The 27,746-nt window shown below is 44.5% G+C and overlaps 1 protein-coding gene and 1 non-coding gene across 3 annotated transcripts in view; both read left to right on the top strand.

Annotated features, from left to right (window-relative positions):
• SPRED2 (sprouty related EVH1 domain containing 2) overlaps positions 1-27,746 on the top strand; it is a 122,990-nt gene that overhangs the window by 91,124 nt on the left and 4,120 nt on the right. For both annotated transcript variants that reach the window (XM_033838440.2, XM_019943257.3), the window contains exons 3-5: positions 4,686-4,854; positions 7,253-7,317; positions 25,952-26,101. In XM_033838440.2, coding sequence (XP_033694331.1) covers positions 4,686-4,854; positions 7,253-7,317; positions 25,952-26,101 — 384 coding nt within the window. The remainder of the gene's footprint in view (positions 1-4,685; positions 4,855-7,252; positions 7,318-25,951; positions 26,102-27,746) is intronic.
• TRNAG-GCC (transfer RNA glycine (anticodon GCC)) lies at positions 16,355-16,427 on the top strand. Its single transcript has one exon. It is a non-coding gene; the product is annotated as a tRNA-Gly (tRNA).

Raw genomic sequence — 27,746 nt, forward strand, 5'->3', positions numbered from 1 at the left:
TCCTCCTTTGGCCTCCAAGCTTACGTAATGCAGCATTTCTGCCCACTGGAGGGTATGAATCCTCCTGGAAGCTGTGCAAATGGGGTGGGGTTGTTGAAGGACACCCCTCCCCCTCAGTGGTGGAATGGCGAGGAGAGGGTGGAGATCATTTTGGGAATACAGAGAACGGATGGTATCAGAGTTCCCAGTATTCCAACCGGGACAACCAGCCTTTTCTGATAGAAACTGTTGTCAGTGGTTTTTCCAACGTAGTGCAGTTCTAGAATTCAGCACATTGGTTTTTGTTGTTGTTGTTACTTGACTTCTGTGTTGACGCCTGTGAACTTAACTTCCATTGTTTCTACGGGAAAAGTCTGTGTTCCAAGTATCCATTCACAAAGTCGTTATTTGGATAATTTTTTGTGAGTCGGAGACAATCAAGTTTTCCTGAGAAATTATATGTAAACTAAAAATTTCTGAGTTGAATCTTATTTTAGATAGATTAGAGGATTTTACTTCTGAAATGAATCCTGTGCGAAACTACCTTATGAAGGTGAATCACAAAATCTAAAAGGTTGCATTCCAGTGCAGGTCTGTGAGCGCTCCCACACACATTTGGTGGGAGTCACAGCCGGCAAAGCTCTCTGAAAGGCAGTTTGGCAGGATATGAATTTAAAGTGTGTATTCCGTTTTACTTGGCAGTTCCACATCTAAACCCTATCCTATGGAAATAGACAGCAGAGCTTTATGGATAGCTACAGTTATCGGAGAGTTTTGGTCTCAGAATCCCTTTACCCTCTAAAAATGTATTGAGGACCCCAAAACGCTTTTATCTTGTAGCTTCTAGCTACTAATATTTACCATACTAGAAATTAAAACTGAAATTGTTAAAAAATCTTAATTAAACAGTAGTGTTAGCATAAAGGACATTCTTTACAGGCAAGAATAGGCAAATAACTATATAACTATTTTCCAGAAAAAAAATAATTAGAAGAATAGCGTTGCTTTGCATTTTTGCAGATCTCTTTATTATCCGACTTAATAGAAAATAGCTGGATTCTAATGTCTACTCTTGCTTTCAATCTGTGGCCATATGTTTTGGTTGAAGTACATGAAGAAAATCCAGCCTCACACAGATATGTAGTTGGAAAACATAGAAATATTTTAATAGCCTTTTCAGACCATCGTAGATAGACTTCTTTGATGCTACACCAAAACTCGGCTCGTAGTAGTTTCTTAAATGTGGACTCTGAAACCATATCAGTGACCTTTTTATACTCTATTACATTAAAATCCACTGGTTTATCTTTCTCTTTGCATGGATCTTTTACTCATTCCTGATTTTGTAACGTCATGCATTGGTCATTTGGAAAATAATGGTTTACTGAGTTAAACAGATCTTCCAAATGTTGACACATTTAATTCTACAATATCAAAAAATCACATTTCTTAATATCACCACTGATCTCATTAGAAAAGTCTTAAGTATTGGGAAGCTGTCCAAAATTCTAATTTTCACTTGAAAGTTGAAATTTCATTATTGGCAACAAATATCTCCTCGTTCTCCTTGAGGTGACAGGCTCGCTGTGTTCATCTTCAAGAAAATGTCCTCCAAGTACCCAAGTCTGAATAACCGTAGTTCACCTGTAGGCTGTTCTTTCGAGTAAACCTGGTGATCCATGAGGAAAGTAGTTGGTTCAACTCACAACTGCAGCAATTACACACCTTTTTCCTTGAGACAATCGTCATTCTTCCCCATGCAGTAGAAGTAAGAAGGATGAGAGATACTCTTCCCTTTTCTAATTACACATTTGTGCAAAGCCAGAGTTTCTTCCCATACTTCAGCCAAAGCAACGTATTACAGCGGATCAAATGCAGAAGCAGATATGAGAATCCAATTATGTGTACTTCCCATTTCATCACACGAGATGAAAGATGTGTATTCACAGGTCAAGATGTAATAATTTTTAACTGCTTCGTCAAGTACAATCCTACGTAAGACTGGCCTTTTTTACTTTGACCATGTGACAGTGGTGAATCCGGTGACTTTGGTACTGTTTGGTGCCACTGCCTGGCCTTGATTCATGCCTCAGCACAGCAGTTTTACCCACCATTCCTTTTGCACCATTAGCAGAACTGGCAACACAATGAAAAAGCAAAAGTATCTTAATACATGAAAATAGTTTTGCCATCCCAGACCCCGTGAAAGGACCTGGGGGTGCAGAGGGAAGGCTCCCAAGAGACCAAACTTTGAGAACATGTTCAAGGATGTTCATTCCAGCATTAGACAGTGCAAAAGCAACCAATTAGAAATGACTTAAATGCCCATTAGTGTGGAGAATGGCTGAATAATTTTAATATATCCGTACTGAGGAATATTATTTATGCAGCCACTAAACAGAATCCTTTTTACCTTCCTGTATCTCCAAGACACATTTTGGGGAAAAAGGCAAGTTAAAGACCAATTTATAGGCTTGGCTACATTTAAACAGACTCACACACACACACTTACATGCATATGTAAAGAAGCTGCAGGAAGGGAACTGGAGTTGTGTCTACCATACCGACAGTGGGCAGTTCTGGAGAAGGGAGAGGCGTTGAGGGTAGGGACGGTGAGATGGGCAAGAATGGAACCTTCATGGACTCACCTAAATTACTTAAATCTTCTACAATATGGATTTCTTGTATCGATTTTTTTGAAACCTCCAACAAGAATATATAATCACTTTTTGTCTCCCCACGCATCTGATTTAAAAAGCTATTTTTAAAAGCCTTTCTCAACTTTTAAGTCAATGCCTAAACTTCACTTCAGAAGATTGATACCTATTATGCCAAAACTTTACTAGAGGGCTTATACCTGTTAGGAAGATGAAAGCATTTGAACGTTTTCATTTTTGTCATTAAACTTAGATAGGTAATGATGTAATTTTGTTTAAGAGAACAAAGAAGTGGTATCTGGCCTCCTCCCCCTCACATAATTTAGGTGGCTGAACTTTACTTTCCTAAGAACTTATTGCACTTCTCTAGGAAGATGTACCTTTGGAATAATCTTAAACACAGAAAACGTCAACCAAAGACTAATTTTTTTCACCCAAAAAATAGGGAAAAATCCAGAAGTCTTTGTTTTTACAAAAAAGTTTATTTTGAGACTTTGCATTGAGACTATTAAATTCTAAAATAGATAACATTTGTTAGTTAAAGCCTTGGTTATTTGGATATCCCCAATTTGGAATGGGGCTGGGCTGACATTTAATCATTGTGCTATTCTTAGGGGAAAATGGCCATAGTAAGCAATTTAATCATAAATAGAACTGTGCGAGGGGACTGTTGTCTTCATTCAATACAATGGAATAAAGTTAACTGGGACTGCTATTTGATATGCCAATTTGACTATTATTCTCATCTATTAAGTTAGGGAACATTTATTAGGCAATGTTTAATTTCTGTTTGCCTAGATGTATTCTTGAAAGTTGTACTCATTTAAAGATATTCTCTCTAATTGGAATTTTTATTAATTTAGGCAGGCCTTGATTCTTTCACTTAGTTAAAAATTAATAAGATCAAAAAAAAATTAATAAGATCTCATTTTGTTAAATGTAGAAGTTTGCCAGAACAAGATCAAAGCTAGTAGAAGTTAGCAAAATCATTTTGATATATATATAATGGAACCATAGAAATAAATATTGTCAATATTTTGGAGCTTTCTATGAATAAAGACTGGAGTTTACGTTCGCATGATTGCAATGCCTCTTTTATTCTATAATCTTAAACTCTGGTATCTCTACCCGCAATAGCACTCTACACACAGAGGGAGTTATTTTATAAAACATCTTGATCTTTTACAGTCTAGTTAGGGGAACAAAACTAATGCACACGAAACTGGTAGAGAATAATATGAAACCAAGTACTAAATTGTGAAGGTGACAAAAACGGAAGTAAATAAAAGAGTGAAACATAATGCGATATACTGGGAAGCGTGTGTGACCCTGTTAGGTTTCTTACTGTTTGGTGTTTTCAAAGCATGTTCATGTGTACGTTCATTGATAACGTTGGTGTTGCTTCCGCTTTAGAGATAAAAAGGTCAAAGGTCTAAGCCAATCTGCTCAAAGTCATAGCTTAGTCAAAAGGCCGTTCTGAGACGAGATTGCTAGAAATTTGGAGATTGTTCTAATAATCCAGATAAAAGGTTAGTAGAGACCTAGATCACGGTAGTAGCAATTGAAACAGGGTTGATACAAAAGATGTTGAAGGAAAAATGAAATGGACTTGGTGAATAATAATACGGGGGATAGAGAAAGCCGAAGAGGCAAAAGAAAACCACAGAGATTTGAGCCAGAGAGAATGAAAAGAGAGGGGTTGGCATTGCTAGATAAGGGGAAGTTACTAGGGGCAGAATTTTCAGAGCAAGTTAGTTATTTTCTCAGCTTGTTGAATTTGAGGTCACTGAGAGACACGCATTAGGACAGGAGAAGGAAGATTGAGAATCCACCAAGGGAGGACCACCAAGGGTACGGGGTAGCAAGGAGTGCATGGTCAACAGAGGCAGACAAAGCCTTCCTCCAAGAAGCCTTCAAAGATACGTGAAGGCAGAGGGGAGGGTTTTCGTTAGTTGCCACCAAGGACGATGGTTCCTAGTTAGCTTTTTGTAACCAGACACAATCATGACGATTTAACAAGTAACCCGCCTGTGTGTTTCAATCCTTCAGGTGGTATTGGAATGCTATGTGAGAAAGGACTTGGTCTACACCAAAGCCAACCCAACCTTTCATCACTGGAAGGTCGACAATAGGAAGTTTGGACTTACTTTCCAAAGCCCTGCTGATGCTCGAGCCTTTGACAGGGGAGTGAGGAAAGCAATTGAAGACCTTATAGAAGGTATTGAATTTATTACTGCATCCTCAGCGGGACTATGGGAGGTTTCCAGGTTCTTTTTAATCTGAATTGTCTGCCATCATATATTTGTGGATTATTTGCAGGAAGGTTGGGGGCCAGGTCAGTAGAGGCCAAAACTTTAGGAACATCCAAGGAGAAAAAAACTTTAAGTGACAGTGCAGGGGAAAAGGAGATGGGTTTCAGAGTAACGAGTGGTTCCAATTGGTTTTTAGACTCTGCTCTGAAAAGACAAGTTCTAGACTTCCATGTGAATGACTTTTTGATGTGTTTTACCTTTCCCTGACTATTGAGAAACAGCTTTGGTCAGATTTGGTCCAGAGGTGGAGAATAGATTCTAATGGGCCCAGAAATCTCCATGCCTTCCCACTGTTGTGTAAGGAGAGCCCAGGGGGTACGTCTGCTACTGAAAAGGCAGAGGGATCTGTGACTCCTTAGTCCATCGGTGAGCAGCTGGTAAACACTGTGTTGCATTTAATCGTGGCCTGGAAGGCTCTTGGGCAGTGAGTTCTCGTGGGCTTTTCTAGAATCCACAGAGTCCAAACACACAAATTCTCCACTTCGACACATTCAGTTATCAAATCAAAGGGTTCAAGCTTCCATAGCCAGGGCCCTGTGAAGAAAGGAATATTAAGCAAGGCACGGTAAAGCCAAATTCAGAATTTGGGGAGATTAATCACAAAAGAATATATGTTTTATTTGTATATGAAAAAATATGTTCTGAAGTTATTTTCTTCATTGCGGATTTGGGGGAAGAGAGAAAAGCAAAAGAAACATCTCTTAACATCAGCAGGGAGACAGTTCTGGCTGGAACACGAATCAGGGAACTGCAATCCCAGGGTGGCCAAAATGAGTAACAGCCAGTGTTCACATCATAGATCTGACACAAGTGGCAAATGTTTAAAATCTTGTTATTAAACATAGCTTTTAAATGTTTAGAAGAGAAAGTATCCTGTATTATTGGTAGAAGCAGTATGTCCACGCACGTAGTCACTGAAGCTACAGACAAAATTTGATTCTTTTGTAATTTTTTTCTCTGTATACACTCTACCTAGCTCTGTTCTATCGAACTTGCCTTAAACGTTGATTGACTAGAGTAATTCAAATAGTAGAGAAAAATCCTCAGAGATCAACAGGAATTGCACACAGGGTATTGTGGGACTTGTTTTTCCTCCTGTGATCCCTTATTGGAAATGTAAATGTTTCTCATTTCTTTCTGAGCAAGTCTTTTGATTTCAGTTTCATGTAATAGCAAAATATTTTCCAAATGTACATTTTGTAAGACCTAACGAAGAAAAGGAGAAGATAGAGACTAAATTTCCCTTTTGGTAGATCTATCACTTGTGCAAATTTTTTTTTTTTGCGGTACACGGGCCTCTCACTGCTGTGGCCTCTCCCGTTGCGGAGCACAGGCTCCGGACGCGCAGGCTCAGTGGCCGTGGCTCACGGGCCCAACCACTCCGCGGCATGTGGGATCTTCCCAGACTGGGGCACGAACCCGTGTCCCCTGCATTGGCAGGCGGACTCTCAACCACTGCGCCACCAGGGAAGCCCTACTTATGCAAATTTAAGTATGTTTTTCCTTTTGGCCATTAACAGCGTCAGTTGATTTGATCCACACATTACGGAGTGGTATCAGGAAAGAAAAGAGGAAGTTATAGTGATTTGCCTACCAGAATGAAGAAAGCGTTGAACAGATAAACCAGTTGAACCCTAAATGACCATTTTTTTCCCTGATGGAATAAACTGGGTTTTCTGACATGAACCTAAATGAACCTAAATGTTGGCCCGCAAAAACGAAGAAAACTCATCGATACCCTAGTATTGCAAGAGAAAACCTCTTTGCCCAGGTATCAGCTTAGAAGGTGGCTCCCACAATCTGGGGTTTAGAGTACAGTGTCTGAATTTCAGTACAGGAAGCAATCATACTAGCTACTTAGTCAAATCCCCTCGTGAGTAAATGAAAAGCCCTGACCTCTAAGTCCAGTTATGCAGTGAGATTGTGGCCCGTCCAACCCGGAGTTCTCCATCCATTGCTTTTCCCACTACACAGTGGGGGCACGGGGGTCGCTGGTGGAGGCCGGTCATGATGCTGCTGGCCTCTGTGGTGCCTCTCTGTGTACTTGGTCTCCAGTGGCCAGTGAGGGAGTTTGAGGGATTGATTTGGGAACAACAGTAGGCAAAGTTCATTTAGGGAACATGCTGGCTAAAGTCAATTAAGAAGGGTAAATTAAAAGCATTTAGTTCCCAGGTAACATATTTCTGCTGGTGATTCACATGTGAAAGGAATAGGATGTGGTTTATTTAAACATACTTTTTTAAATGATTGGCTTTGACTTATCCTCTTTAGAAACACTTTTTTGTGATTTTTGTGTCTTTTTAGGCTCAACAACATCATCTTCCACCATCCACAATGAGGCTGAGCTTGGTGATGATGACGTTTTTACAGTAAGTTCCCATTGTCCTTTGCTTTCCAGATGAGTTGGTGAATAATCAGAGAGAGGTTCTGTTTAGGGGCATGAGAGACACTTCGCAATTTGGTATTTGCTGTTGCTGTTGGGATGCTGTCAGGGAGATCTCTGCCTTGTCATAATTTTGCTGCCCTGGGTTTTCCCTGGTCCCTCATGTTGCCGTGATGCTACAAGACACATAGTATCGGCTCTCCTAGAGCTGTCCAGGGCGCGCTCCCGGTCTTCCTTCACACTTAAGGTGACTAGCCATCCTGGTTTGCCTGGGACTGTCCTAGTTTTAGCACTGGAAGTCCCTAGTCCAGCAAAATACATACTTCAGTCCCAGGCAAACTGGGACAACTGGTCACCCTACTCTCAGAGTTTTGCATTAACAACCAGCTCCCCCAACCTCCCTTGCGCGGCGGGTGCGGGGCAGGGGAGTAGCGTTCCTGATGAGTAATTAAACATCTGATAAGAGTCCTGAAGGCGGAGTTGAGGTTAGAGCCAAGTGTGCTAAGGCAGGAAATGGCTTGGATATTTTGACACAGCTTGAGTTAATGGGATGTAACTGGAGACAAAATGATTTCTCAGCTTGCCCCTTCACTAAAATTCTGTGCTTTTAGAAGTTAATTAAACAAACAGTTCAGTGTGCACCTGCTGTGTGCTTGTGCCATCAGGAGCTGTAGGGCAGCATTTCAAAGTCTCGGCCTTGACCCACAGGAAGAAATACATTTAAATTGTAACCTAGGACACACATCCATAGACATCCCAAACCAGATCGTATTTCATGCCCTGCGTTGTGACTTTTTTCTCTTTTTATTTTCTTCTGCTTTTCATTATGAAACTTTTCAAGCATACAGGAAAATTTAAAGAATAGTACAGTGAACACCTGTATACTCCACACCTAGAGTCAACAGTTGTAACATTTTGCCCCATTTGCTTTATCTGTGCACGCGTGTGAACTTACACACGCACACACACATAATTTTTCTGCTGATCCAGCAGAAAGTAAGTCGCCTCTAAATACGTGAGCATGCATCGCGTAAAAATAAGGCGTTCTCCTATACAACACCATTACTGGACCTAAGAAAATTAATAGGAATTTCATAATATCATCTAATAGTTCCCTGATAATTCCTCAGTTGTCCCAAGAGTATCTTTTATAAGCTGTGTTTTTACTTAATATTTTAAATATTAGTTGCAATCCTTTAACTTTATTCCCAACCCGCTCATCCTGCGACTAGTAATTTGAAAAGCACTACTTTGGGAAGACAGAGGTGTGTGAACCCAGCTCAAGCCCTCGTGGAGGTAACTGGGTGGTCTGGACAGCAATGAGACAGGCCTGTGAGAAGCTTAGAAGCCAGCACAGACCGTAAAGTGCTCTGGCCCAAGGTCCTTTACAAGGAGGGTTGTGGGGGTCAGAGAAGACCCCTGGGAGCTGAGGCTGGACCAGACCTCGGTGGCATTAGAACAGGGTTTGGGAACGGGCTTCGAGGCGGGGAGTGAAGGTGGCAGCAGGGATGCATGTACTGAGTTGCCTGAGCATTGCAGACCCCGACCTGACATGAGTAGAGAGTGCTTGGGACGGGGGCAACGGTGTGTGTGTGGGGGGATATGTCAGGAAATGAACTCAGTTGTGCCTCCGCACAGCGGCTGGTGTAATGTGGCTCTGAGCAGGCTTCCTATAGCGCTCCAAGCAGATCCTCTCGACAGTTGGCATGTTGCTTACATCTGTTCCTTTGTCACGTTTTGAGAGACAAACAACAGCAGGCGGGTTAAAAGGTGGCTTCCTGTGCTCCAGAGCAAAACTGTCATTCGCAGCTGCTTCCCAGCTACCTGCCAGAAGTGATTTATGGAAGCAGGAGAGGGCAAGAGGGAACAGGCTGATGATGGAAGCCAGCATCCCTCCTGGTTTTGTCCTTTAATCCACAGGGAATCAATGTGCTGCTCTAGGGTAAGGCCGAATGCCTGGAAGGAAGTATAGAAACAGCTCCGCTGCTTCCAGACACTCGGAAACTCACTGCAGGAGGAGTGCGACTTAATTGCATTCCCTGTGGGCCCTGATGTCTATGATCCTTGCCTTCATTCCACTTGCTTACAAACAGGGGCCTATTAATAATACTACCTCCCTTCCCCAAGACAAGCCCAGTCATTAAGCCATTGACTATCAGCAACATCCCATGTAAGGATGGGAGTGTCGTCAGGGACTAATGCGCCAGGTTTCCTGTTTGTTCACGAGCTCCCTGTCTTGAGACATTTTGTCCTAAGAAATCAGGGAGATTTCTGAAAGCTGGAGCCATGGAAGAGAGCAGCTGCGTTAACTCCTGTGTAGCCTATAGCTTCCCAAGGTTTGTTGCGTTCTAAAACTTATATTGGTAAGACAGATGTTTAGAACTTGGAACTCATTTATTATAGAAAGAGTATAAATGGTGATAGACCCTCTACAACTTTTAACGAGCCAGAATGAGAATTTTCTAAGAGAACAGCGTATGTGGGAGAAAACCTTTAGAGGCATAACTTGAGGAACCAGGAGGAGGTCTTTTGTTTCTGCTGCTGGAACCAGGAGTTTCCCTCTGTTTCAGGGGATTCCTTGGGACCGGGAGGAAAATAGGACACTGGACAACATATGGATGCATGTTCCACGTTGGGGGATGAAGTGGAGGAAGGGGCACCCCCATATCCACCGTGGAGAAGTTGTTGGGCTTGGGTGCTCGCCAAGCATGGGCTGTCTCATACTTTCCTGACTCTCGGCGCCTAAACCAGCCTGTCCCCCTGACTTCTCAGGATGGTAATTAGCATCCAGCTTGGCATGTGTGCACGCGTGTGCAGACACATACCCACGTACTCTGCCCATGCGTCTTGCCAGTCGCCAACACATTGCCTCTGCAGTCATCCCACGCCTCTCCTGCCACCAGCCTGGTGTGTGTCCACATCTTTCCTGATGGAACCACCACCAGAGACTCCAGATTAGCCACTGCTCTGATTTTCTGAGTCTTGGGCTATTTATCCATCTATGTGTCTTAGTATTTCTCCCTGAACCAATTATGATTGTTCTCTCTTCTTTCAAATCCCACAGTACTCTTGTTTATTTCTCTCTTGCTACTTGAAAGCCTGCCGCTTTTTTTGGTGTTCGTATTTTATCTGCTGAATGAATGACTCTTCATCTAATTAGAAGCAGTCCTCATTATAGTCTCTACAACCTTATAAAGCTTTGCTGTATAGGTGCTCAATAAATGGGTGCTCTGAACCCCAATATAGTACGTAACAATCATAGGGTTTCGTATTTTACTCATTGGCTTTATTGCTATCCTGGGGGACCATCTAAAGGTGGGTGAGTTTGAGGGATTCTCAGTAGCTTCATGTCATATTTTTCTTGCTGTGTTTTCCGACGCATCTACAACTAGGAGACGAGCTCCAAGCATCATCACCCACTCTAAGCCTTTGGCTGTTCACGTTCCTTGTTGCCGTCCACCCCCCACGGTCTCCTCTGCTCCCTGGGAGACCTCAGATACCGTGATCCATCCAGGTGCACGCGAATCCCTAGGTGGCCAGGGTGTGCCCGGCATTAAATACGGATGTGGGAGGGAATTCCAGTGCCTGAGCCATTTGGTACAGATTTGTAAGATGAGTAATGGAGAGGGTATAAAGCAACGACAACAGAGGCTAGTGTTCTGTGGCGGGCATTTGGGGGCCCTGGTGAGAGTCAGCCCGCTCTCATCCGTGCCTCTGGCAGACAGCTTTTCATTTCTCTCCCCGGAGCCGGAGAGCCTTGAGAGGGACAGAACGGAAGGACCCTCGAGAGTCTATTCCTCTGTTGTGCTTTTGTCTTGTGGGGGAGACACGTGCTCTGGCGTGTCTTGTGGAGGAGGCCCACGTGCCCTGGAGAGATGGACAGTGTAGCTCCGCGGAGAGGCCGAGCTGCTTTGCTCCCCAGCCTAGGACTGACGTTCTCCTGGAGCCCTACAGTTGAAGACTCTGGGCCCAGAGGGTTTGGGGCCCACAAGGAAGGGGGGTCATCGGGGATGGGGAGGCAGTGAGTAAAGGGACTACATAGAACTAGAGAGGCTTTGGGTTTTATAGTCATTTAATGAACAATCTTCCAAGTTCCTATCTTGTAGGATTGGATCCATTGAAACCTGGTGGTTTATTTACTGCTGCAGAGCTCTAAAATCATTTACAAATGGTATTAGCATCTTCGTAGCTAGACAAGGAGAATTTTAATACGATCTTGGGAGAATGCAGCTGCAGGGTACACGTACTTCCAGAGCAGGCTCGTCGAGAATCTGTGGTCAAGTGCTGTCGGTGCTTCAGCTGTCATTGTGCTGAGTGGCTGGATTCTGTCTCTAAAGCTGGGGGATTAGGGAAATATTTGCTTTATAGAAAGATACTTGGGGTGTAGAAAATAGCTAAGTCTTCATCTTCCATAATAAGAAGGCCTTAAATAATATCCAAAGCTGCAAATCAGGAAAGAGTAGTATTAACAAGATGCTGTTAGAAAGGTGGAGAGAGAAATACAAGGAGAAAGAGCCACAAGAATTGAAGGTTTATTTCTCTGGGGAGTGAGAAGCTGAGATGGGGAGGGGCGAGATCGCTACTTGAGCTATTAAATGATATACACGTATTGATTTTTTTTTTAAGAAAGAAAAAAATAAGAGGGAGTTTGCTCAAAAAGGCGGGGAGGGGGGTGGTCAAGGGAGGAGGAAAGTGTGTCCACCGTGGAAATAATGGCACATTAAAGGTAGGAGACCTGACAAAAGAGTTAGCTGGAAGTGTTTGGCTTGCAAGGAGGTGAGAATACCTGTAGACGTGCCAACTCCTCGGCATTCTAGGTCTTGGAATTGGAAGGGATTTTTTCATGTCAGCTGAGCCAACCTCCTTCCTTCTGGCAAACAAAGTAGGATTTGCCTCATTTTATAGACACAAGTCGTGCAGTCAGATGGGCGACTTGCCTAAGATGACACAGCCAGTTCATAGTGGAGGAGCAACAAACACCATCTCCTCGCTCATCCCGTTCACCACTGCCGTTTTGCTCTGCATTTATTGAATAATTATATTTATGGTATTTCAGCTGCTCTATTTTTTATATGTCAGTCTTATGCAAGAGTTATGTTTTAGGTTCTCCTGGACCCAAGTTGGAAAGGGGAGAAGAGATAAGAGGATAAATATGTAACCAGTGCCCCGTGTGGCCCATTCATGTGACGGACTTGGAGCCCGAGTGTGTGTTACAGCCTAGAAGTCCGCAGAATAGCAATACGAAGTCCGGCCCTATATGAGGTTTTTTTTTTCTTTTTTATTTATTTGGTTCTGCCGGGTCTTAGTTGCGGCACGCGGGATCTTTTAGTTGCGGCACGCGGGATCTTTTAGTTGCGGCACACGGGATCTTTTAGTTGCGGCATGTGGGATCTTTAGTTGTGGCATGTGAACTCTCAGTTGCGACATGTGGGATCTAGTTCCCTGACCAGGGATCGAACCCGGGGCCCCCTGCATTGGGAGTGCAGAGTCTTAGCCACTGGACCACTAGGGAACTCCCTATAAGGTTTTGATTTATTTTCCCACCTCCAAGGTTTATTCTCCCACCTCAGTATTGCTTCTGGATTTGGGCAGCACTTCTCAATAGAGATTCCTAATGAACCCCTCACACTTCACAGCATCCATCCTATGTAACAAGTTAACTTCTCTCTTGTGCACCTAGAATAGCACTAACTGTGTACCGTCATTTGCAGAATCGAGAAGAGTCATTCATAGCATTTTGTGTGGGTTGGAATTCTCTCCTAGAACCCAGTTAAGAAAGGCTGGCTGGGATATATGTATACATATAGCTGATTCACTTTGTTATAAAGCAGAAACTAACACACCATTGTAAAGCAATTATACTCCAGTAAAGATGTTAACCAGCCTTTCTTTTTTTTTTCTTTTTTTGTTTATGTTGTGGTGTTTCATCGTCCTTTAATTGTTTAGGTAGGCAGTCCTCCTTCACGTAGGAAAAATGTCTTTTACAGCATTGTCAGATTTTAGCCATGTTTTTGCCCAGACTGGAAAACGTGGTTCTTCCTCGTGCCCTATGCTTGAACCCTTGATATCCTGTTCCTCACAAGCTGCATTTGATTACTTTCTGGTTATTCAGAGCAGTTGCTCCTAATGACATCTCCAACACCTCCTGTCCACTTCAGGTATTTTCTAAAGCGTGGCTAGAACATGTGGTTGAAACCAAAGTATGAAGCAGCAGTTTGTCTTAGGTGAGCTTTTGAGTCTTTGCAAGTTGTGGTTATTTTCATTCTTGATTAAGTAGAAAAAAATGAATTTGTGGAACTCTGTAAATATCAAGCTTTCACTTATAGAAGCAGAAGACTGCAGCATACCACAAAGTTTTCCTTTTCTTGAAGAGTTTTTTCCACCTAATCCATCCCCAACACACATTAAAACTGAAGGCAAATCTACCAGTTTTGTAATAAATGGGGTTCGTTTACTGATTTTCTAAGAAAGGGGATGTTTTTAAAAGGTAAAGTGGCATATGACTCCTGTTTGTGCAGAGTTTGGAAGTTGGGGGGAGGCCAGGAGTCTAAACTTGGTTCTGCCATTAATTAGCTGTGATCATTGATCCTTTTGGACTCAAAACCTTCCCAGGGTGAAATATTTCCTTTGAGTTTCTGTTTGCTGGCCCAAGGGGAGGAGAAGGAAAGGCACTGTGGCGTGGGGCTATCCCTGGCACTGTGCCCTGCACTTTCACGTACGTTACTGTATTTGGTCCTCACAACTGACCATGAGGTACTTATTGACACTTCCATTTCTGCAGATAAAGTCCCCAAGGCTCAGAGAGGTGAAGCAACTTGTGCTCAGTTCCATACACTGTTCACCTAGAATGCAAACCCCAAATCTGCTTGCTGACTTTCAGAGAACTTTAAGAAAAGGAAATATTTATTTAATAAGTTTCAATAGATTTCGCATATGAAATATACCAGATTCTCATCATTGCCAAAGAGCCGCCTAAATAATGGACTTTTCAACTAGTACATTGGCTTAAAACCTCACTGACTTCTTCAGTGGCACTGTGGGGTTCTCTTGTGCCCGCCTGAGAGCCCCAGTCACATTTTAGAAGGTCAGTTGATCGAAAATGTTTCTGTTGGGCTTCCCTGGTGGTGCAGTGGTTGAGGGTCCACCTGCCAATGCAGGGGACACGGGTTCATGCCCCGGTCCGGGAAGATCCCACATGCCGTGGAGCGGCTGGGCCCGTGAGCCATGGCCGCTGAGCCTGCGCGTCCGGAGCCTGTGCTCCGTAACAGGAGAGGCCACAACAGTGAGAGGCCCGCGTACCGCAAAAAAAAAAAAAAAAAAAAAAATGTTTCTGTTGTCTTTACCCTTGGAATTAAGGGACTGGGATAGAGTGGTGCAGGAACAGAATAAGTAAAAGAGAAAATAGGTTGAAATGTAAATTACCTCTACAGAGTTTGACTAGTGGAACTAATCTATGGCGGTTTGTTAAGAAAAGCAACAATGTTTTGGGGGAAGGACAGCTATGCTTTGTGGATGACACCAGGGAGCGGCGTCCCATTAATGCTGCTGGCTGAGACCCAGCACTGCATGGGGTGGCATGGAAGTTCTCAGAAGATGGGTGGGAGCTGCTTTATCTTCTGAATGCCAGTAATTATCAAGCTCACATTGCACAGTAAGAGGAGGATCTTTTTATTCAACACGTAATACCTACAGTGGCTAAATTAAAGCAATTAAATGTCTAAGGTTCAAACAAAAGCTTTGAGATGCTCTCAATTTCAGGAAGCCCAAAGGCATTTTGGTAGTCCACCAACTTGTGTCTTTCTTCACTTACACATGTATCATCTCATCTTTTTAAGCTGTGGATAGTAATATACTACTATTTCCATTTTATTAATTCATGCAGAGTACATGTTCAAGGTTACCTGAAACCCGCTTCCTGATCACAGCCCTGCCAGTGAAGCTAAGCTGTGGGTTTATCAGAGTCCTTTCCTTTCATGTCAAAATTTCACCTAATTTCAAAATTTAGAAACATAAAACTGTTTTTCCTATAAATTTTTTTATTTTTGGCTGCGTTGGGTCTTCGTTGCTGCGTGCGGGCTTTCTCTAGTTGTGGCGAGCGGGGGCTACTCTTCGTTGCAGTGTGCTGGCTTCTCTTGTTGCGGAGCATGGGCTCTAGAGTACGCAGGCTTCAGTAGTTGTGGCGCGCAGGCTTAGTTGCTCCACGGCGTGTAGGATCTTCCCGGACCAGGGCTCGAACCCGTGTCCCCTTGCATTGGCAGACGGATTCTTAACCACTGCGCCACCAGGGAAGCCCCAAAACTTGTGTTTTTTTCTTAATGTGTGGGAATTTTGGTTTTGTTGTTGTTTTTCACCGTAGAAGAATGCCCACTTTATCTACCCTCCGGGTCCTGGACAGAATAATGTCTTAGAGTCTAGGACAGAGTCATCTCCTTTCCCCCCACCAGCAGCCTCTTAGACCCACACTGCCTGCTAGCTGGAGCCATAAAAGATTTCCTGCTCTGCTTGCCTCTTTGAAAGAGGACACCTGGAACCAATGTAGGCCCTGAGGACAGGTGAGCCAGTGCGACCTGTTGACAGAATGGGGGACAAGTTCCTGTTTACCAAAGGGAAAAGGATTAGCCATAGGCCTGTCAGTCTAACAGCTACTGAGGGGAAAGGCTTGCTTTGCTGAAGAGTTAGAAACGACAACTCAGCGCCAAACCACCGGAGCCGGCAGTCTCCTGACGCCCAGAACAGTTTACTGTCTTCTGAGAGGCAGAAGATGCCCAGACTTCCATGAGATCAGTCTCATCTCCCAGCCCGAGGCTGAGGAGAATGCTATATACTTATATATAAATGCACATGTGCATACATGCTTTTTAAAAAAATTAAATGGAAGCCCCTGCAACAGGAAGAATATTGAATATTGCTTTGGTTGTATCAGTGGCTGAAATCTATTTTGGTGGTAGATTGCAGTAAAAATAATACAAATTGGGGTCATAACTACTAGCTAGCTGTCTTTAAAAATTCAAAACATCGGGAATTCCCTGGCAGTCCAGTGGTGAGGACTCTGCACTGCCACTGCAGGGGGCCCAGATTCGATCCCTGGTCAGGGAACTAAGATCCTGCACAGGGCGCAGGGTACAGCCAAGAAAAAAAGATTCCGCAGCATCTACAAGACAGGGCAGAATTCTGCTTTTGTCAGCCTGAATTAATCCTGCAGCTTTTTTTCCTGTGTGGTGATGACTTCTTATTTTATTTACTTTTTATTGAGGTATAGTTGGCATCCATCCTGTGGCTCTCGAATCAACTAAGCAATAGTCTGACTCCTCTGTAACGTTCTGAGGAGGAAACCAGAACGATTACACAGAAAAGTTTTAGAACTCAAACAGCCCTTGGAGATCATCCAGGGCGACTCCCTGTTTTACACATGAGGACGCTGTGGCCCACAGAGGTTAACACCTGGCCCAAGACACGTGGCCTAGCCTGGCCTAGAGTCGAGGTTTCCCAGTTCCCTCCGAGGAGTGCTATTTTTGCTTAACGTTTCTGTATGATTCCTGGATGGCGCAGATTAGCTCCTTAAAGAGTTTCTTCACTTCGTTTTCTATGCCTTATTCAAAACACATAGGCCTGTCACTCCCCAGAAATGGCTGCTCGGATCAGGCTTGGCTCTACAAGCTGCGTGTTCACATCAGCTCATGTGCTCCTGGGGATACAGAGAGGATCAAGCAGCTGTACTTGTTTGCTTGCCTCTCTGGAGGTGGCATCCGTCCCATGTGCCTCCATCCCCAAGAGAGAGGAGAAAATTAATGGTTGGTTGCCAGCCTCCCAGTGTTTTCCCTACCAGTGTGGACTTGATCAGGCTGGTTGTGTCTCTATTTTATTAAGGTTGGAGGGGCCCACTCTTTCATGTTAGTGCCCTCTGACTCTTGCTTCCACCTCCTTTCCCTTTCTTTTCTCAGCCTCCTGTGCTTCCTGATTAAACTCTTGTCTCAGATTACTGCCTTTAGGACCAGGCCATGCAAAGCTTATTACTCAAAATATGTGTTTTAATATAACCACAGAAAAATTTGAAAATGTAGTCAAAGGTGTACCCCTTAAAAGGGGGACCAAATTTAGGTGGTTAAGAAACGTAACTCCCATACATAAAATAGATAAGCAGCAAGGATGTACTGTATAGCACAAGGAACCATATGTAATATCTTGTAATAACCTATAATGGAAAATAATCTGAAAAAATGTATGTGTCTGAATCACTTTGCTGTACACCTGAAACTAACACAATATTGTAAATCAACTGTACTTCAATTTTTTTTTTTTTAAAGAACTTCCATGTTATAGATATTGTTCCAAAGTATAGAAAAAGGTAGAACACTGCCTAGCTCAGCTGACAGGACTAGCGTAACCCTGCTGCAAAAATTAGCAAGATGAGCTCAAGTAGAGGAAAAACAGGGGCCAAACTCACTTATGAATCTAGACGTAACGTTTTAAAGTAAAATATTACCAAATCACATCAGATATTTATAAAACAAATGTAATGAAAGACCAGTAGAGTAGATCGTATCCCAGGCATGCAAAGATGGTTTATATTCGCAGAGTTTAACTGTTTGATTCATGCATTAATGAAACAAAGGTGAGAGACTGTAGTCATCTCAGTAGACACAGAAAAACCATCTGGTTACATCCAACATCTTTTGGTGAAAACTCTTAGCAATCTAGAATCCAAGGAAACTTTTGGAACTTTATAAATTTATTTATTTATTTTTGTCTGCTTTGGGTCTTTGTTGCCACACACGAGCTTTCTCTAGTTGCGGCGAGCAGGGGTTACTCTTCGTTGCAGTGTGCGTGCTTCTCACTGCGGTGGCCTCTCTTGTTGCGGAGCATGGGCTCTAGGAGCATGGGCTTCAGTCGTTGTGGCATGAGGGTTCAGTAGTTGCGGCTCGCAGGCTCTAGAGCGCAGGCTCAGTAGTTGTGGCGCACGGGCTTAGTTGCTCCACGGCATGTGGGATCTTCCTGGCCCAGGGCTTGAACCCGTGTCCCCTGCATTGGCAGGAGGATTCTTAACCACTGTGCCACCAGGGAAGTCCAAAACTTTGGGAACTTTATAATCACTCCAGTTATCTGGAAACATTATATATAACAGAGAATCATTAGAAGTCCCACCAAAGTTAGGTTCAAGACAAACAGAGACATTCTGGTTTTCCATATCATGCTGGAAACCCTGGCAAAATGTAGTAAGGCAAGAAAAAGAAGGTACAAATATTGGAAAGGAGACCAGACTATCTTTTGTGGGTGACAGGATTTGCTTAGAAAAGTCCAGAGAATCACTGGATAAAGCATTTGAATTTTTATGAGTTAAGCAAGGGGACCCGATCCACAGGATCAGTAACTTTTCTATATAATCAGTAGTGACTGTTTAGAAAATGGAAATGCTTAATCTCATTTCGTTTTTGCAGTAACCCTGAGGACAATTTTTGCTCCATTTTGCAGATGTGAACACTGGAGTTAGAGGTCACCTTGACCAAAATCAGACAACTTATAATTAGCAGAGAATTGATTCAAATCCAGTCTGCCTGGGCTGAGACCCTGTTTTTTAGCATTATAACATTCCATCGCATTTCTGTTGTTCAGTGCCTCATGTTAGGTTACAGCCTTCTTAGTTGGACATCTTTTTAACAGAGCATTGACACTGAGCTGGAGTCGAACGCAAACCCAGAGGCAAGTTTTTTTGGCGGGTACATTTGCAGGTGACAGTGGTTGTGCGCACTGCTTCCGGTCACACGGGACCTCCTACAAGTGGGCGGCGCCGCAGTGGCAGTGTCTGGCCTTGTTCACAGTGGGTGGCATCAAAGGCTGGCACTGCCTGCTCTGACTCAGGAAACCTGCCGCTGAAGCCACCCCACTAAGGAGCCTAAGGTCCCCAAGCACAGAGGACCTCTGCTTTTGTTCTTCTTGAGCTCAAACCTGCAGCACTTCCGAGATTCCCTCGCCCCACCACCAAGGCGAGCTGAAAACGCAGCCAGTCTTTCCAGGTTGAAGGTGAAGCTCTCCGATTGGTAGGTTGGTGGGTGTCATTAGCTTGTGCACACAAGTAACAGAGACACGTTCTAGAATCTTGCTTGTTGATGTGCGGATGTGCACAGCCTAGTGGCTGCTTTTCTCCACGAGCAGGGAAGGGGGCACCAGTCCAGAGGTACGTGTGATGAAAGGTTTTTCCTCTCGCCTCTCTTGGAGATACCCTGATAGTACATTCCTTCTGTTGGTGGGTCACTTGAGCCTCTTGACAAGATTTATCTGATAGCAGAGATGGGAAGCCTCAGCTTCCGATGGAACCTCTGCTGCGTGCTCTAAGCCCAGAGCAGGCTGGCGGCAGGAGGCTGTGGGCTGGGCTGGGACCTCCCCGCAGGAGGCGGTAAACTGGGGGCACACCTCAGCCTTCTGGCTTCACCGCTCCTCTGTACAGATTTGTTGTCAGAGTAGGAGAATTCGAAAGGCCTTTCCCAGTCTCACGTTCTCTGAATTGTCAGAAAATTGTCCAGGAACTTTGCACTTTACAGTGGGAAGAGGCTGGCCGGGGCTGGGGAGGAAAGATGGGAGCATTGGAAGGGAGAGTCTGATTGGCTTAGGAGTACTAGGAAATACCGGGTGTGCCTGATTTCTCAGAATGACTTTCCCTACATTGTTAACCTGGACACAGGTCACAGAAAACAGGGTGGATTCAGGTGACTAACACCAGGTGAGGGATGTGTTCACTGAGTTTCCAAGAACTAAATGGCAAGTGTGTATTACAGTGTTTAGTACGAGGGTAGCTTCTAACCTAAGACGTGCCTGGCACACGGGTGTTGGATAAGAGTTTAACCCTTGAGATTTGAATCATACTGAAGGGCCCTTATCTACTGATTCGGAAAGTATTTATTGAGATCTGTAGAAACCTTTGTATTCTTAACATCTTTATTGGAGTATAATTGCTTTACAATGCTGTGTTACTTTGTGCTTTATAACAAAGTGAATCAGTTATACATACACATATGTTCCCATATCTCTTCCCTCTTGTGTCCCCCTCCCTCCCACCCTCCCTCCCTCCCTATCCCACCCCTCCAGGCGGTCACAAAGCACCGAGCTGATATCCCTGTGCTATGCGGCTGCTTCCCACTAGCTATCTACCTTACGCTTGGTAGTGTGTATATGTCCATGCCTCTCTCTCGCTTTGTCACACCTTCCCCTTCCCCCTCCCCATATCCTCAAGTCCATTCTCTAGTAGGTCTAGTAGGACACAGTCTTTATTCCTGTCATACCCCTAGGTTCTTCATGACAGTATTTTTTTTCTTAAATTCCATAGATATGTGTGAGCATACGGTATTTGTCTCTCTCCTTCTGACTTACTTCACTCTGTATGACAGACTCTAGGTCCATCCACCTCACTACAAATAGCTCAATTTCGTTTCTTTATATGGCTGAGTAATATGCAATTGTATATATGTGCCACATCTTCTTTATCCATTCATCCCATGATGGACACTTAGGTTGTTTCCATCTCCGGGCTATTGTAAATAGAGCTGCAATGAACATTTTGGTACATGACTCTTTTTGAATTATGGTTTTCTCAGGGTATATGCTGGGTCATATGGTAGTTCTATTTGTAGTTATTTAAGGAACCTCCATACTGTTCTCCACAGTGGCTGTATCAATTTACATTCCCACCAACAGTGCAAGAGGGTTCCCTTTTCTCCACACCCTCTCCGGCATTTACTGTTTCTAGATTTTTTGATGATGGCCATTCTGACTTGTGTGAGATGATATCTCATTGTAGCTTTGATTTGCATTTCTCTAATGATTAGTGATGTTGAGCATTCTTTCATGTGTTTGTTGGCAATCTGTATATCTTCTTTGGAGAAATGTCTATTTAGGTCTTCTGCCCATTTTTGGATTGGGTTGTTTGTTTTTTTGTTATTGAGCTGCATGAGCTGCTTATAAATTTTGGAGATTACTCCTTTGTCAGTTGCTTCATTTGCAAATATTTTCTCCCATTCTGAGGGTTGTCTTTTTGTCTTGTTTATGGTTTCCTTTGCTGTGCAGAAGCTTTGAAGTTTCATTAGGTCCCATTTATTTTTGTTTTTATTTCCATTTCTCTAGGAGGTGGGTCAAAAAGGATCTTGCTGTGATTTATGTCATAGAGTGTTCTGCCTATGTTTTCCTCTAAGAGTTTGATAGTGTCTGGCCTTATATTTAGGTCTTTAATGCATTTTGAGCTTATTTTTGTGTATGGTGTTAGGGAGTGATCTAATCTCATACTTTTACATGTACTTGTCCAGTTTTCCCAGCACCACTTATTGAAGAGACTGTCCTTTCTCCACTGTACATTCCTGCCTCCTTTATCAAAGATAAGGTGACCATGTGTGCGTGGCTTTATCTCTGGGCTTTCTATCCTGTTCCATTGATCTTTCTGTTTTTGTGCCAGCACCATACTGTCTTGATTACTGTACCTTTTTTTTTTTTTTTTGCGGTACGCGGGCCTCTCACTGTTGTGGCGCACGGGCTCCGGACGCGCAGGCTCAGCGGCCATGGCCCACGGGCCCAGCCGCTCCGCGGCACGTGGGATCCTCCCGGACCGGGGCACGAACCCATGTCCCCTGCATCGGCAGGCGGACTCCCAACCACTGCGCCACCAGGGAAGCCCTACTGTACCTTTTAAGTATAGCCTGAAGTCAGGGAGCCTGATTCCTCCAGCTCCGTTTTACGTTCTCCAGATTGCTTTGGCTATTCGGGGTCTTTTGTGTTTCCGTACAAATTGTGAAATGTTTTTTTCTAGTTCTGTGAAAAATGCCAGTGGTAGTTTGATAGGGATTGCATTGAATCTGTAGATTGCTTTGGGTAGTAGAGTCATTTTCACAATGTTGATTCTTCCAATCCAAGAACATGGTATATCCCTCCATCTATTTGTATCATCTTTAATTTCTCTCATCTGTGTCTTATAATTTTCTGCATACAGGTCTTTTGTCTCCTTAGGTAGGTTTATTCCTAGATATTTTATTCTTTTTGTTGCAGTGGTAAATGGGAGTGTTCTCTTGATTTCGCTTTCAGATTTTTCATCATGAGTGTATAGGAATGCCAGAGATTTCTGTGCATTAATTTTGTATCCTGCTACTTTACCAAATTCATTGATTAGCTCTAGTAGTTTTCTGGTAGCATCTTTAGGATTCTCTATGTATAGTATCATGTCATCTGCAAATAGTGACAGCTTTACTTCTTTTCCGTTTTGGATTCCTTTTATTTCCTTTTCTTCTCTGATTCCTGTGGCTAAAACTTCCAAAACTATGTTGAATAAGAGTGGTGAGAGTGGGCAACCTTGTCTTGTTGCTGATCTTAGTGGAAATGCTTTCAGTTTTTCACCATTGAGGACGATGTTGGCTGTGGGTTTGTCATATATAGCCTTTATTATGTTGAGGAAAGTTCCCTCTATGCCTACTTTCTGCAGAGTTTTTATCATAAATGGGTGTTGAATTTTGTCGAAAGCTTTCTCTGCATCTATTGAGATGATCATATGGTTTTTCTCCTTCAGTTTGTTAACATGGTGTATCACGTTGATTGATTTGCGTATATTGAAGAATCCTTGCATTCCTGGAATAAACCCCACTTGATCATGGTGTATGATCCTTTTAATGTGCTGTTGGATTCTGTTTGCTAGTATTCTGTTGAGGATTTTTGCATCTATGTTCATCAATGATATTGGCCTGTAGTTTTCTTTCTTTGTGACATCCTTGTCTGGTTTTGGTATCAAGGGGATGGTGGCCTCGTAGAATGAGTTTGGGAGTGTTCCTCCCTCTGCTATATTTTGGAAGAGTTTGAGATGGATAGGTGTTAACTCTTCTCTAAATGTTTGATAGAATTCGCCTGTGAAGCCATCTGGTCCTGGGCTTTTGTTTGTTGGAAGATTTTTAATCACAGTTTCAATGTCAGTGCTTGTGATTGGTCTGTTCATATTTTCTATTTCTTCTTGATTCAGTCTTGGCAGGTTGTGCATTTCTAAGAATTTGTCCATTTCTTCCAGGTTGTCCATTTTATTTTGAAACCTTTGTATTCTGAGACACCATCCCCTTTTCTCCTGAGTTTGTATGAGTCAGGGCACACTGTCTTACTTGGAATAGTTGTACTCGTATTAATCTCATCAAGATTAACACAGAGCAGGCACTGGCGTGGGCTCTCCAGGGTTTGCAAAGCAGCGATGTGGTGCGTTGAGATCCCACCGCGCTTGGAGGGCAGGGTCTGCATTTCTGTCCAGCTCTGCCAGTGGTTGCCTGCCTCCGGTCGGCAGGATCCCGAATTTCTCCGAGTCTGTGTTTTCCTGAGTGTGATGTGGAGACAATATTTTGCCTGCAGTGGTGTTCACATGTAGCCAGGGCCTGGCACATCATAAGCCTTCACATAATGTGAGACTGTTAAGGGTTGTTTGCTTTGTCATGCTGTCAACTTGCAACCACCGGTGTGTTAAAAGAGGGAGGCAGGATCTGCAAAGACATAAGGAAAGGGTGGGTGAGACTTGGAGGACAGACCAGAGTTTGGAAGAAAGTAAAAATTCTTGTGTATCAGTCTGGTCTCTTTCAGTTGCTGGGATTTGAGGGGTAAATAGCAACTCTTTCCTATCTGAGTTCTGAACCAATTGAGAAAAAACGATAGGAGCCCTTTCTTTACTGATGAGGTTAGTGCTGGCTTACACCTGTGGCAAGTGGACATTCCAGGAACAGACCCCAGGATTAGACAGACCTGCCCCACCAGGCACACGTGCGCTGGGGTCTCCACACCCTCCCCGCAGTGGGGTGGGCCCTCGACCTCCAAGTAGACCGCACTGTCCCAAGAATGGTTGCCAGCACATGCAGTTTGCCAGTTGGGTGGCTCCCAAGAGGTAGAGGGAAGTAGCAGGCTCTGGACACCCTGTTCCATTCCACCTGCTGCAGAGGAGTGAGGCAAGAGAGAGGCCAGGAATGTGATGCAGGTGGAAGGCTGCCACAGAGAAGGAATCGGGAATGGGGGAAAGGTGCACCCAAGGGCCGAACCCAACGCATTCTGGGTTAAATTATCAAAGGGAGTTGGCTCTTACCTTTGGGACATCTTAGGGTGGATCAGGATTCAGGCTTGGAGGGATCTAGAAGCTCAAGCGGTATCTGCGGGGGCCTTCTTCCCTTGGTTTTGCCTCACTTCATCCTCACAGTTTCTTTCCCTGCCGCCTCACCAGGATTCCAGGCTTACAGGACCCTTAGCTCTTAACTTCAGAGATAGAGACAGACAGCATCTTTTCTGACCTCTCCATCAGAAATCTCTCCATATTGCCTCAGGGAGGACTGTGTGGGTGTCCATATCTGAATTAGTCACTGGATTGTGGGACTGGAAACAGCATCAGCCCTGCAGCACATGAACCAAACAGAATCAAAGAAAAATCCAGGAGGCTTGGGTTTCCCAAGGCATGCTGCACGTGTCCTCCAGGTTTTAAAAATTAACATCAGTTGTGCTGCATGATGGAAATACGGATGTCTTTTCTTTTTCCTGGATACTTATACTCCCATTTTTCTAAGCATTTATTACTTTATAAATGGGGGGGGAATAACTTTTATAAGTCTGTTTGTTTCAACCTTACCTTGCTCTTTGGAGGATCTATGACACGAACAAAAAACAGGAAAATAAAAGGAGATAAATAAGCAAATACGATAAGGGGAATATAAGAGTGAGAAGCAACAGCAAAGGAGGAGTTCCTAGATATTTACCAGAAACAGGACACCTAGATATCAAGGAAAACCTTTGCATTTATTTGCGGAAAAAAAAGGGGCGGGTGGGGTCCATCACTCTAAGGAAGTAGAGGTGTAGTGAGAATTCTGAGGGGCCCTGGTTTTAAAGGCAGTTGTCAGCTGTACTTGACAAAAGTCTTTATGAGACCGTCACCTGGGGTCACCGGGGAGCATGGAGCACTTAGGTGGTGGGCATACAGGGAGGCGAGAGGGCCTGTGCTCTGTCCACAGCCACAGTCCATTCTGATAGCTGATCACCTTCCTAAGACACCATCATGCAGGCTCCAATCTGAACTCGTCGCCTCTACTGGGAAAACAGCTCTGCTCTCCCTGTCCAGAGATGGTGACCCCCCCAGGCTTGCCTCCGAGCCGAAGATTACAAAATTTCTTCCTGGAAAGCCAGTACCTATGATACCCCCGAGGTATCCTTCATCTCTGAGACGTTCCCAGGCTGGGATTAGCCCCACAAAGGAACATATGGGTTTGATTGTTGCCTGTTTGCATCTCCTCTGCTTACCCGAGGACCTCGCAGCCAGGGCCACAAACAGGTGACCATTCTTGATCCAGCTGGAGCGCACCAGCAGCAGGCCTGGTGCGGTGAGCCCTTCCCCAAAGCCGGTCACTGCTCCCACAGTTTGAGAAAACAAACCCAGCTTTCCAGGGTCTGTGGCTGGGTTTCTCTGCCCGCCGTGTTTAAACAACCTGGCCCTTCAGGGGTCCTCTGGCCTCCCAGAGCCAGGATAAACTCAAGATTCTGGGGAATCCAGCGAGACGCCACCAGTGTGCGTAGACGGTGTGTTAGGTTTTTGTGCGGGTTTGGTTTTTGTTTTTTTAATTAACTCACGGCTATCTCCTTCTACACAGACAGCTACAGACAGTTCTTCTAATTCGTCTCAGAAGAGGGAACAACCTCCTCGCACAGTCTCCTCCCCCACGTCCTGTGAGCACCGGAGGATTTATACCCTGGGCCACCTCCACGACCCATACCCCACGGACCACTATCACCTCGAACAGGTGAGCAGCGGTCTCGTTCCTGGGGGGTCATGGGGTGGGCGGCTCCTGATCCCGGAACAGCCTCCTTCCCCTGGCGTTCAGCCACACGCCAGAGCCTAGGCCTCTTCTCCTGCTTAGTACCTCCGCCCCCATATTGGAGGTGGTGCAGGCGACTCACCCTCAACGCAGAGTCTTCTGTGCGCTGGGCACCTCGCCAAGCCCTTCATGTGCTTTATCTCCTTTAATCCTCACAAATCACTCACAAGCAGGTCCTCCGCATCCCCAGTTGAGAGATGGGGACGCTCGAGGCTTAGGGAGACAGAGTCCCTGCTGGAAGAAGATGCAAATGCAGGTCTCCGCTCACGCAGGACACTATGCTACCTCCTGGTAGCATACTGTGCCTTAGCATACGCTAACACTATGCATTCCTGTGTCCAGAGGGCCTCCCGGCTTTGTGTGAAAGCACAGGACTGCGATTGGGACCACAGAATACTGTACACTTGGCTTGAGCGCCCTGGCATCGCGGGCTGCAGGCCCAGGCTTGCTTGGGGAGCTGTAGCTGGAATTCGGTAATTCAACAAATATTTACCAAGCGGCCGTCTTTCAGAGCAGGTTCTCAAACTGTGGGGTGTGGACGGGTGCCCACGTGGGTGATGTGGCCACCAGTCTGCTTTGAAAAGAGAAAAAGCACGAGGCACTGAGGTTTTATAACATAGATTTATATGACTTTTTTTCAAAATCCATTTTACTGTGTGTGCTTCCTAATATTTTTGGCATTAAAAGTTCTTTTTTAAAATCACATTATGGGAGCAATAGATGGGAATTGACTTTTTGATTCTCCTTACTTTGCAAAATAAATTATTAGCAAAGTCTGTGTCAGCTCCCAAGATTTGTTTTGAAATAATGAAGGATTGTGATTTGCCAAAGTTGGGGAAACTCTGACATGAAGAATCTGGCAGGAATTAGGGCAAATCAGAGCCTGTGAGACGTGGCCCTTGCTCTGGTGGGAAGTGATGAGTAAAGCTAATCACCATGTGATAAATTCTAGGACAATATTATAATGACAATGTTGGCAACAGGTACCAAGCACATCCTGTGTGACCGGCCCTATGCTGACACCGCACAGATTCTTTCTCTTCATTCTTTCAGTAGCAGTAGCCCTATGCAGTTTGCTCGTCAGGGAAACCAAGTCTGAGGCTTAGCGACTTGCTGGTAAATTTCATGGTCCGAATTCCACTCCAGTGGGTTTGCTCAGAGCCATGCTCCTCATCCCTTAAAAAGCCTTCATGCTCGGGGCTTCCCTGGTGGCGCAGTGGTTGAGAGTCTGCCTGCTGATGCAGGGGACACGGGTTCGTGCCCTGGTCCGGGAAGATCCCACATGCCGCGGAGCGGCTGGGCCTGTGAGTCATGGCCACTGGGCCTGCATGTCCGGAGCCTGTGCTCTGCAGCGGGAGAGGCCGCAGCAGTGAGAGGCCCGCGTACAAAAAAGCCTTCATGCTCAAAGGGCGTCGAAGGTGGAAAATCTCATTGTTTGCCACAACTGGGATGCCCTGTGCAAGGCAGGCTTACCTGCATCCACTCAATAACTATGTATTCAGCACCTGCTCCTCTGGACAAGGCACTGATGCAAACTGTAACGGGACAACCTGCAGAGATGACTATTCCT

Source organism: Tursiops truncatus, chromosome 14 (assembly GCF_011762595.2).
Source record: "Tursiops truncatus isolate mTurTru1 chromosome 14, mTurTru1.mat.Y, whole genome shotgun sequence".
Lineage (NCBI taxonomy): Eukaryota > Metazoa > Chordata > Mammalia > Artiodactyla > Delphinidae > Tursiops > Tursiops truncatus.